The 12,821-nt window shown below is 36.5% G+C and overlaps 1 protein-coding gene across 1 annotated transcript; it reads right to left on the bottom strand.

Annotated features, from left to right (window-relative positions):
* Positions 1-414: 414 nt before the first annotated feature.
* PUS7L (pseudouridine synthase 7 like) lies at positions 415-12,695 on the bottom strand. Its single transcript, XM_080637998.1, has 8 exons — positions 11,797-12,695; positions 10,962-11,121; positions 8,999-9,194; positions 7,232-7,330; positions 5,630-5,711; positions 3,712-3,989; positions 2,036-2,089; positions 415-1,407 (listed from the first exon to the last, which is right to left on the bottom strand). The coding sequence occupies exons 1-8, from the start codon at positions 12,689-12,691 to the stop codon at positions 1,084-1,086; spliced, it is 2,088 nt and encodes a 695-aa protein (XP_080494124.1). The 5' UTR covers positions 12,692-12,695; the 3' UTR covers positions 415-1,083.
* Positions 12,696-12,821: the final 126 nt, after the last annotated feature.

Here is a 12,821-nt window from a genome sequence, read left to right as displayed (position 1 = left end):
GGAAACTCCATCCTTTCGTCCAGGTCACTGACAAAGACATTGAACAGGATGGGGCCCAGGAGACCCCCTAGTGGTACTCACTCTGGGTAGGGTATGACCCATTAACTGCTGTTCCCCGAGCCACATCATCCAATCCCTTATTTTACCCATTTGGCTATCCACCCATCCAGACATTAATGTCATAACTTGGTTTCAGGAATATTGTGGGACAGTGTCAAACACCTCATTAAAGTAAATGGCATTTTTTGCTCTCCCCTTTTTCACAGATCCACTCATTTTATAACAATTTTTTTTTTTTTAATTAAGAAAAAAAAATACAAAAGCTTTTTTTCAGGGACGGTTCCATTAACATATTTTGCTATCATAAGACCTCACAGCAATAGAGTCCTGTAAACAGTAAAACAGGGGCCTGGTTTTATTTGAATGGTTTTGCAGCTATGTTAATTACTCACCTCATCTTGATGAGCTTACTTGAACAGGTTCTAACTAACAGCTATGCACTACTTAATCCTGGAATCCTTGGCATTAACTCAGCTGGGGGATTCATCAAACTTGTCACTGTTGATTCAGGACTTCTAACACTTAGTAGCTGCATACAACAAAACCATAATGTATTTAATGCACCTCAGTACAGCAACTTTTCAGTTAGATACCTGTAGGCTGCAAACTTGTAACATTGCTTGAACAGCATTTAGTATAAACCAGTTTATGAAAAAAGATTATGAAATAAAGGGTGCATTTCTTTACTGCAAACATTTTTCCAGGGTTTAACTTTGCAAGGCAGATGTCTATGCAAACATGAAATACATGCTTGCATCCCATAGTTTCTTCACGTTCTGTTAGACCTGCCTAGCCTAAAACATAGGTTTACTCCAATGCATCCAAAGGTTCCCATTTAGGTTTGGAATGTTTGGAACATTCCGAAGGTTTTGAGTGGGCTTATTTTCCTAAGCAATATGAATCTCAATCTACAAATTGTTCCCATTCCTGGCTTGAACCTGTTATTCTCCCTTATTTTCTTGGCATTATACATAACATATCACTATTGTATTATATTCCTACAGTCTTTCATTAACTGCAATCTTAAAAGTCACATTTCATTATTTCTCTTAAACAAACTGTTGCATAACATGAAGGATCAAGGTCAAATGATATATGAAGAGAGACTTTTGATTCATTCAGATGGTTGTCTTCAATTTTGATTCCTTTTTCACTGACTTCAAAAAAATATGACAAATTCTGAACATCTTTCAAAATGGGTCTGTAGCATCCAGGTATATTCAGCTGTAGTGGAGACACTCTGAATTTGCACATCTGCAGCTCATCCTTAGAAAGCCTTTCATGGTACCATTGCCCAACTTTATTACTGGGATACTTGATACTATGTCCCACCACTGGAAGAACCACCTTCAAAGAAAAACAGATGACAAATATGTTTGAAATAAAGCCCACCAAATCCCCTATAAATAAGTGTGATTATAATTTAAAATGTGCCTATATCTCGTGTTTGGGGGCATAACATAGTAAAACAGCAGCTTCTCTGGTGAAATGAAGCTGTGTAAAGCAGGTATCTTGGATGTAATTAAAGCAGGAAAAACATTCAGTGAACCAGAATTCCTAAAACAAACTAGAAATATACTAACGTGAATTTCCTTACTTGTTGGGAATGACACCACAATAAAGACTTTAAGTTGCCTCTGTAAAAATTCACAACTATGCACCCCGCACCTTCAAAAATTAGAATGTCAGCTGCTCTTGAGTGTTTTACCCAGTAGAATAAAAAGTTTTCTAAGTCTTTATATTCAGCTTCAAGATCAATTGAAGTGCCACACTGCAAATGACACTGTACATATTTCCACTGCAAATTAAAAACTCTTTCCTCTAGTTTGTTATGAGTGGAGATTAGTTCATGTGTACTTTCTTTAATGTGCTTTCTGGCAAGGAAGACCGCACCAGTTAAATTAATCCCATTATTTTTAAAACAAAACATTTAAATAAAGAGATCAACAACTCAGAATTTTTCATACAGACTTACTTGGTTTATAGAGTATTTGTTAGCCAATTCTTCTGCAGCGGTGACTACATGAACCTGACAAGACATTTGAGAAGAAAAAAAAGCTTTTTAAAAAATAAACCATCCACTTTATTTTAGGAATTATGCACTGCACTCCCAAACTCATAAAGGATCCTAAGGTTATTTGATAAGGACAATAATCTATTTCAGGTATGAAAAACAGCAGAGATGCTTAATATAAAGTAATTTGTTTACTGGTAAATGGCATTGCATTAAATATTTCCTGCTGCTAGCTACCACTACTTAGCAAACTATCATTCCAAGCTCATATTCTTTGAGTTCGAAGTTAAGTGTGTCAATGCAATCTTGTGCTGCATCAGCAAAAGCAAAACTAAGAAAAATATTTCATATTAAATAGGAATAGAGCTATATCAAACTCAGTAACTCAATGCTGAATTTGCTACCTCTGCTTTTCATTTTATTTGACTTACTTGTTTTATTAACATTTACTCGCAAAATACTGATGAAGAAAAACTGCAGTGGAAACAGAAACCTCTCTACAGGGACTGGAGGTTATTCAGTAACCTCTCAAATGCTCTTGCTTTCAAACTTGTAAGATGTTCACCCAAAAGAAATCAGATACGCTCTGCCTATGCCCACACTCAGGGAATTTGCAGTAAAACACTGCAAAATTCTATGCTTTGTCTGATGATCAGGAGAAAGAATCATAGAATTATTTAGGTTTGAAAACACACTTAATATCATCAAGTCCAGCTGTAAACCTAACACTGCCAAGTTCACCACTAAGCCATGTCCCTAAGCACCACATACCTCCAGGGATGTGATTCAACCACTTCCCTGGGCAGACTGTATCAATGCTTGATAACCCTTTCAGTGAAGAAATCTTTCCTAATATCCAATCTAAACCTCCCCTGATACAACTTGAGGTTGTTTCTTCTTGTCCCATCACTTGTTACATGGCAGAAGAGACCCAAATGTTTCCGCAATAAGTAAAAGGTCTACTAACCCTGAAAGGAGAGAAGGCTTCAGAATGGACTTCAGCATGCCAAGACCTGGGAACGGACACTCTACTGCTGGCTTTTGCTAACTGGCTCATCCATGGCACCACGCACAGCATCCAGGCTATGCTGTGAGCAAGCAGAAGCACTCCTTTGCCCTTTACTACTTCTCTTAAGAAGAGTGCTGCTAAGAGTTTAAACCCACCATCCATCTAATAGCCCGAGTATCTGAAATTGTGCTAAACATGCTTCAGCAGCATACCTGCAATGAGATTGCCAGTTCAACCTGACCATGGGCTTTCCTGATGCATCTTTCACCATTCATTATATGTAACGGGAAGATCTGACCCAGGGAGAAAGACTCAAGACTGAACTGACTGGTAATATAGGCCTACCCAGAGTCCACTCTGAAGTTTTTTCCTAGTCAGATCCTAAGATGAGTGTGATATATCATGCAGACTAAATTCTTACAGGTATTAGTTCTGACATTCATAGTTTATACTCCCATTCATCATGGTAAATAAGAAAAAGCTGCATCACTTTTTTTATCTTTGGAACTAGTATTAAATATTTTAGTGAATGAACCAAAATAAAAACATTAGAGTGTGTCTAAGTATATATTCAAGTGCATTAAGCATTCTGGTTTTATTTTAAAAGAACTATTTTGTGAAGACTCACCTTGACATTCAGGGAAATGCTTTCATCATTTTCTTCTGAGAAAACAAGATCACCCTCAACAACTTTCGAACCATAAATCTTCAGCCTATATGATGCTGCTTCATTCCAAATTTTACTGCAATAAGCATGGACATAGAATATGCGCATGGAATGAGGAATGTTGAGCCATCCTTTGGTACAACCTTCATGATTTACACCATAGCGATGTAAAGCTCGTAGCAACATCTTCTCTCTCACTTTAAATTCTGGCAGCATCATAAGTGCACCTTTTGCATCTTCTGATATAAACAAAAATAACCATGTAAGTACTCCCTGACTTTTCACATATTACCTACCATGGAAAAATACACTTAAGAAGATGAAATAATCAGGTAGGGAAAAAAGGTGTCAGTCTAACCCCTTTATGCTGACCTTTAGGTTATTATTTCCTTTCCTTCAATGTGTCATGTTAGACAAATTGCCTATCAACGCAGTCCCATGAATTCTATTCTGTTTCAAGCAGTATAAACTAAACTAGCTGATATTCAGTCTAGCTGCATTTGGGGTTTGGTATTTTGCTGAGGGTTTTTGGTTTTTTTCTTTAGAAACTTACTTCATCAGTCTGAAGTTCTTTTTAGACCAGGTAACTGAAATTAAAAATCAAGCTATAAAAGAGCATTAAACCTCTACTTCACATCAATGTATTCATACGGGGTAAAAAAACATGTCTTTATTTTAAAGGGAAAAATTGCATTGGCCACTGGGAAGCCTGAGCCTCAACCAAGATGCAAATACACTTAATTGGATTTGTACTACAATATATAAATGTTCTAAGTTTAAAATCTTATGGTTTATGTATTTTCTCATTACAGGTGATTAGGTGATGAAGCCTTTTGCATAGCCTTTTACCTTTTGCTTTCAGGAAAAGGCAATCAGCTGTTTTCAGAGTCAACATCAATGTCTTTCCATGCATCATACAGCAATGCACAGCACAGAATGATTCATCTGAACTTTTTTGTGAAATTAAACATGTATCTGTGTCTATTGAAGCTATATGTCATAGAATCATAGACTAGTATGGGTTGGAAGGGACCTTCAAAGGTCATCTAGTCCAACTCTCCTGCAATGAGCAGGGACAAATTCAACTAGATCAGGTTATCCAGAACAATATCCAGCCCGGCCTTGAATGCCTCCAGTGATGACACATCCACCACCTCTCTGGGCAACCTGTTCAATTGTTTTACCACCCTCATTGTAAGGAATTTTTCCTTCAAGTCCAGCTATCAGAGCTGTTTTGTCAATCTACAGTGATAAGCTGGCTAATAGATGTGGAGTATTTGAAAAGAAAAAAACATATTTGAAAAAGTATTTTAGTTTTGGAGAGAAACTTAAGTTGAATGATAAAACCAGTAAATATAACAGCATTTTACTCAGCACACTTCTGCTTTTGACATATTTTGTTGATTTCAGTTCAAGACAGAAAGAAGGTAGATCACAGGAAAGTATGGAAGAGATAAATAATTAACGAGATGCAAGATTAGATACCCACATCTGTTAACTTCTGAGTATAAGCTGGATGCCTTATTCCTATATACAGATGGAAGGACAGGTGGAAGGAGGCTAGAACTGCTTTGATAAAATTATCTTAGTCTTTTCCAGTATTATGCTATACAGTGTTTTTTCTGTACTGTCTTGCACCTACATTAGTTTTCCACTATTGTGCATATTGAGGGCCTCATCATCACCTAGCTTTTAACTGTGCAACTCTACTGAGTAAAAACCTGCAAGTTATTATATTACTATTATATATATTACTATAAATATTATTATATAGTTATAAAGTAGTAGAAAAATAAAAAGTATCTCTCTGTGCAGCAACACCTTATCCTCTCACAATATTGACCCTGAAAAAATGCATAGACAATTTAGATGGACATACCAGTTCGAAGGAAGTATCTTTTTGCGTTGTTTACAGGGTCATCAGTATCTTCGGGTGTAAAGAATAATTTCACAGCTTTCACCTTTAAAGAACATTAGTAATTTGTAATTTTTTAAATTTAACTATTTTGTCAGCTAAACAGTCATGCATCCAATTCTGTGTTAACACATTTTGCAAACTCTCACAATTATATCAGTCCTTTAGGATCAAAGTCAAATTCTTCCTTTCACAGAAGATGCCATGAACAGCAAACCAATACGGTTCCATTCGTTCTCAAGTTAAAGAAAGGGTTTAGTCACACAGAAGACACAAGGCAGCTTTCACAGCTCTATGAATAATCAGTCACTCTTTTCGAACATCCAGTTAGAACTCCTTCACTTTTTAATGCCATCAAGAATCCTGAACAGGAAGGTTCCTTCTTTCCCTCACACATATTTTATATAAAACATAGACTGAACACTTCTCACAGTCTCACACAGAGGGACAACAATCTTTTTTAGATCTGTATTAGATTAGATGACACTGTGACAGGGAAAACACTATACTAACCCCTGCTACTTGCAACACCAGTGGAGACACGTAATTTGCTAGCACTTATACCAACCCATGACATCTGGTTCTTGCCCTCCTCTGCACAGGACTGTGCAAGCCCATACTGGTACATTTTTAATATAAATAGGAAGTCCCACATGCTTTAAATTTAAAAGTAACTGAGTTAAGACTAGAGATCTAAATCATCACACTTCAGAGACTGGCACATGCGTACCAACTGCTCGTTCAAAATGAGATACATCAACAGTAACTTTTCTGGGCTGCCCGCAAACCTTGATTCTTCTTACATTTGGAGGGTAAGTTTTCCTGACTTTTCTCAGAATCAAAACCAATTAAATGAAAAAGACACTCAAGTATTCATTTGCCTATGTGATGTTTGATTCTGTTTTACACCTGTGCCAAGTACTATACCATATACATTGAAAAGTATATGACTTATCTTAAGAATTATTACTTAAGAAATAAGCTCTCCTTAGCTTACATGGGAGCAATCACTCAGAAATAAGAAGTTGGGACAGTAGCCAAGGAATAATGGAAAGCAGTAATCTCTTCTCTATAGCATTTAAGTTACTCTGGTATTGAAAAAGCAAATCCTTTCCTACGATTCTATGCAATATCTTGTGACATTTTAAAAATGTATATAGACCCCTAGCAGGATAAGAGGCTACAAGTCAGGAGGCAATCAGGACCATGAATAAACATTGTATAAAGATTGCTTAATTTAGTGTCCAAACCTTTTATGGAATGCAGCCACTTTTCTGCCAAGGGGCATGATGATGATCACAATCACATACCAATTGTAGACAGAAAAATTACTTCTTGAACTATTTAAAGCTGCACCTATTGTTTAAAAAAAGATGTTTTGTTTCCGCATGAAGATCTTCGTGCTTGCTTTGTTGTCAAAACTGATCTGGCAATTATTTCCAGCACACATGGGCTTATCTCACAAATGAAATTCATTACTGGGAAGGTCAACTCCAGCACTAGATACTGCAACACTAACGTGGAATTAACTTGACAGTAACTACATAGATTGCAAAATGAAAATACCATTTTTTCATTCAGTAAAGCCAATCCTATTTGATCTGTCTGAACATTTTGTCCTTGTCCAAATCGCTGAGGTCCATAGTAATTTACAAAACCTTTTGTCTAAAAGATAAAGAATAAATATGTTAAAAGCATGGAAGTGCCAGGTACAATTAGTAAGAGTAAGCATACAACACACATCTACATTTACCTCCAAAATGCATACAAGCCTTTTTAATCAAAAGCAATATGTACCAAAATCATGACTTATGATTCATTACAATATTTTAGCACCTAGTTTAGAAGCACCTAAAAAGAAAACCAAGTTCTATCATTGTCTTTACTTTCACAAAAAATAGGTAAATGAAACAAAATTATTTCTATGTAGTTAATTGTTATAAACACAGTCAACATAATTGAGCTTTTTATGTGCACAGATTCTGAAATCTCTACTCAAGCCAATGAAGCTTAGCACAGATAATGAACAGTAACCACTGTTGGACATTTTTTCTTAAAAATACTCATCTTTTTTCAGGAGATCCTTTCTATTATTATTACAATAGTAAAGATCAAGAGTGAGCACTTCTGCTAATTGGGATTTTAAGCATCCCGATGAGTTATAGGTCATATGTGGGCAGTAAAATCACAGCTATGTGACCCAATGAGAACATCCTTTTCTAGAAAATAGTATGCATGCATGGAGTAGACGAGCAAGAAAATAAATGGTTATTTGTTTTGGAAATGGTTATTCAGTTCAAACCCTATAACCTTGCTTTGGACATCCATAGGTCCCACACGTGATTTTGTTTCCACAGAAGATGAAAAATCCATATTTTGGTTTAACACACATGCTTGTTTTGTCATTCATCTGACCAGTAAGTTAAATCTAATAAAGCAAGACACACAACCATAGGAATTTGTGTTCATTTTCCAAACAGCAAAACAAAACAAAACACCAAAACAAAAAGTCAGGTGGAACACAGAGAGAGAAGCACTAAAGTAGCAGCTGAATGCTTTATTCAGTAAGAAAATTAACTTCCAGAATACATGTAATGTACTTTGCTTTTGCATAATGGGTAATTTGCATTAAAGTCTTCATTGCTGGATTAACGTTCTTAAAGTAATATATATTATGGTTATTACTCAGAAAGATAAGGTAAGAAAATTACTGCTGCACAAAACACCTAAAGTTTTTCCTTCCTATGAGTAATAACTCATAGAAAGAGTTTAGGAATGTCTGGTGATGGGGTTTTCTCTAACGGAAAGGATAACAGCAATCAAAATCCACTGAATTTCAGGGGATCTTCTTTCTCCGCTACAGATATTTCACATGTATTTATGCCATTAAAGTTTTTCACCTGGGCCAACCAGGCATGTTCCTCACATGACTAAAAGAGGCAATCAGTTGACATGTGTAACTATATTCTTTCAACCTGTCAACAGCCACAGTGAAACCCATCACTTCGGTTGGCCTTAGGTCTGTGCAACAACAGCTGATATATCCATAATTTGCTTCTAAACTTCACATCTGTTTTGTTGCATCACTCTGGGGCCTGCAGTCTGTAACACAGAATTAATTCACTTATAGGCCCTTCTTGGAAGGCAGGTTTAATCCTGACTCCTTAAGTAATGCAGGAAAGACATAAAACTATAAAAAGCATCAAAACTGGGAAACAGTTTTTGTGCTATTTTGTGAAATTTCCTGCTATTTCAAGCATTTTCATTTTTGGTTGGGTTTTTACAGCATAGAATTAAAACTGTTCATTATTGGGAACCACAAGGCTTTTTTACCTCAACATTTTCCACTGCTTCAGATATTCTCATTTTCAAATCTGCAGAAGAGTCATGACTGTGGTGTTTAAGATCTCTCACAACTATATCAAAGTGATTGCCCTTCAGCTGACCAAGTCTCAGGTGCTGGCATGCTGAATGTACGTTGTGTATTCTGATACCCTTTTTTTCCATTTTGCTTCCAATTTCTTTCAGCCTGCATAAATAATTGGGAGAAATTATGAACCACCCCTACTAAAGCTATCCAATTTCTAATAAATGTCTTCTTCACCTTTGTACTAGAATTAAAAACACTTAGGAAAAAAAGGGATTTAAAGCAAATTATTATGAGAAAAACAAATAAAATCAGAGATAGAAGTCTTAAATTTTATAGTCCAGAAATACTTTCTCAATGCTTGCTTCTTTTGCATTTACAGTCTGTAGCTTGACAGATAATAGAATCAAGCAATTCACTGAATTTTCTCAAGGCAACGGCATGGAATTTTGCATTTTTTATTGAAAAAACAAATAATTTACTCTTCAGTTTAAAAATCTGCTCTCCATTAACAAAAAAAAAAAAAAAGAGAGAGAGAGAGAAAAAAAAGTAATGTGCTCTTGCAGACTCCAAAACACAATTATTCTTTCTTGGTCAGCCTTAACAAAAACAAACTCAGTGAAACAATCCTCTGGGTGTGCTTGCAATTGGAAACACAGCTGACAGTTCAAGTATTTCCCCTTTAAAGCAAAGCATCCACTCAATCTCTTTGTTCTTATGCATAAGTAACAGTCATTCAAACCAAAGGAAACTTTCAGCATAAGAACTTATATTCTAACCAATATTTTAATAACTTTAAAAACTATTTATTTATAAATGTTATTTCTTTTCCCCATTATGCTTGTGGCTTGGAAGCATTTAACTATTTTGCTTATCATTTAAACATTAATGTAAAGTTTGTTAATTATCTCTTGAACAACTGGCCTTATTGCTTAGGATGCAGTTGAAATTTACTATTGATATATATTTCTGTCAATAATAAATCCTAGAAACATACATTCTACTTTCCTTTATTTGTAAAGTCTACTTCGTTACTATGACCAAAACCCACCAGAAAGTTAACACTGGGGAAGAAATAAGTTATGGTTTTGACTCAAACAATTTTTTACAGTTACTATGGCAGAACAGATATATTTATCTGATATAAATATATCTGATATACACAGATATATTTATCCTCTGAACTGGCTACAGAGAATAACAAACTGAGAAATGGAAAGTCACATCCTGTATTATTGATACATTATTCAAAATGTATTTTCTGCCCTCAGGTTTGATGATAGCTTCTTCATTTAGTCTCATGTTTCTAAATTGGACGATACAATAGAAGTTCATACTTAACACCCAGAGACAGTATCTGTCCAAAGTATATTTATAATGATTTTCTTTGGTTTTGTAGCTGCATAAAGCTTTCAAGTTGTTGAATGTGGATCGCAAGACAATACTTTGCCAGTATGTGGAAACCTCTCGTGTCATGTACTACTAGCTTTTTCTCACTTCCAGCTAGTGGACGGTATTTAAGAAACTGAAAAGTGGATCCCATAAGCATGAACTGGAAGGATACTGTCCCAGATGATATGAAATATTTGTATTATGAAAAATACACAGAAGGGCAAGACTTTTCTTCAAATTCCAACACTGGAGACTTCAGCACTAAGCTATATATTCACTAAAGCCACAAAATAAATAAAATATAAAAAAAAAAAAAAAAATAAAATAAAAAAAATAAAATAAAAAAAATAAAATAAAAATAAAATAAAATAAAAAAAAATAAAATAAAAAAAATAAAATAAAATAAAGCCATTTCCACTGTGCTGTAACACACGAGAAGACACATCCATTAAGAACATTTCAGAAGATTGTACCATGTTAATACTTATTAACATACAAAAATAAGTGCTAAACTGAATGCACCCAGACTGTAAGTACCTCTCAGGTGTCACCTTCTTCACAACCATAGGTTGGTAAGTAATCGCCTTCTTATCTTTGATGCCAGTATAACTGAAGTCTGAAGGAAGAACACCAAGTTCAGCAGCCAAGAAGCTGATTGCTTCCAGTGTTTCTAGGTTTTCCTTCTGAAGGGTGAAAGCTGAAACAACCATCTCAGAACTATTAAAAATATGCACTTGTAAATCATACAGGTGTTCTGCCATGACAGATGGGCAGGTTCTTCTCTTCAAACTGTAATAGCATGGAAACTGCAAAGAAAGAGTCCTCCCACTCCACAACACTAAATGAAATGGAATTTTTTCAGTATTGAAAGAAAAATACACAATACACAAAACTCTTGCAACAATCAGAAACCTCTGCTGCCTTTAAAAATAGTACCTGACAAACACCATTCAACAAACATGCATTGAGCTAGAAACATTGTCTATCAGAAATCACCTGCTTTAAGGAATAAGACCATTATAAGACCAATTTTGACCTTACTAACTAGTCCAACTTCTAGGTGCATCTTCTAAAATCCCACAATTACTTTCAAGGGAAATCAAGCACATGGGGAATAACACAGTTAGTACTATAGTGCTAACAAAAAAAGTGTAACCATTATCACTGAACAGTTTGTGTTAACATCACTGCAGTAACTCACTTCATTCATCTCATTCTCCAATGATGTACCAACATTGCATTAATAATGATTTATTTCAGCATAAAAAATGGGTCAACCAGGCCTAGATGTCACATAAAAGTGATTGAGTTTCAGTCTGTACTAAAGAACACCACAATACCTGACACTTTTCACTAAAAATGTAACATTTACCTGTATAAAGATCTTGGTTTCCTTTGAAGCCACCAGCAGACCTTTTCCTGGACCAACCTTTTTCTCGAAAACGCACCATTATTGACATACTTCGCTGATCATTGACATCTGACGCAGTAAAAGACTTTGTTTCTAAAAGCTTTCCAAACTTTCTATTGATAAAGTGGTGAACCACTTTTCTGTGCTCTTTGTCCCCATCAGGCTCAAAAGAAAATGTAGAGTTTTCTAGCTTTGCATCTAAAAACTTAAAGAAATCACTTGTTTCCTTTTCAGTCACGAGCTGACACAGTTCTTTGTAATCTCCATTCCCTTTCACAATCATTTCATTGCCTTTCGTAACGGTGACCAGAAAGGGGAATTTCTGCCTGACAGCACTGTGCAGGCTAGCTCGACTTTTCTTGTCCAGCACAGGTCCCAGCGAAAACTCTTCAGCGCCACCCCCAGCATCCCTGCCCAGGTCCCATGTGTCCTTCAGACCACAGACAAACTGATGAAGCCGCTCGCTCGTGGATTTCCCTAGTAAGGAATCCAGTATATGGCCTTCCCCAAGGTCCTGTTTCAGTTCAGGTTCGCCCTCGCGCTGCTTTTTGTTAGGGGATGCTAAACAGTCGCCTCCTACCCTGCTTGTGTCCTGCTCCGAAGGACTGGGCACGGCACCGGGACAGCTCTCGGCACACAGGCCGGGGGACTCCCCGCTCAGCTCATTGGGTTGCTGCGGGCCTGGGGTACTTTGCTCTAGCGGCTCTTCGGAGGCTTTCTGAAGCGATTCAGCCCGAGTATCCCTCAGTAAGTGTTGGGGCACCTCGATTTCTGTCACTATGAAATCGCTGGGCGAGTTTTTGATCGTACCACAGAAGCCGGTGTGGTCAGTCACGTAACTGAAAGACGGAAACATGGCTGCCCTGCCTTCCCCTGCTCACAGACACACACCGCCACGCCTGCAACCGGAGACAGCGAGGAAAGGCGGGGGTGATAAAAGAATTTCAGCTACTACCGTTTTCGGTGCCTGAAAGGCCGGCGGGCTG

This window comes from Psittacula echo (genome assembly GCF_963264785.1).
Source record: "Psittacula echo genome assembly, chromosome: 1".
In the NCBI taxonomy this organism is placed as follows: domain Eukaryota; kingdom Metazoa; phylum Chordata; class Aves; order Psittaciformes; family Psittacidae; genus Psittacula; species Psittacula echo.
This window is presented reverse-complemented; position numbering and strand designations above follow the sequence as displayed.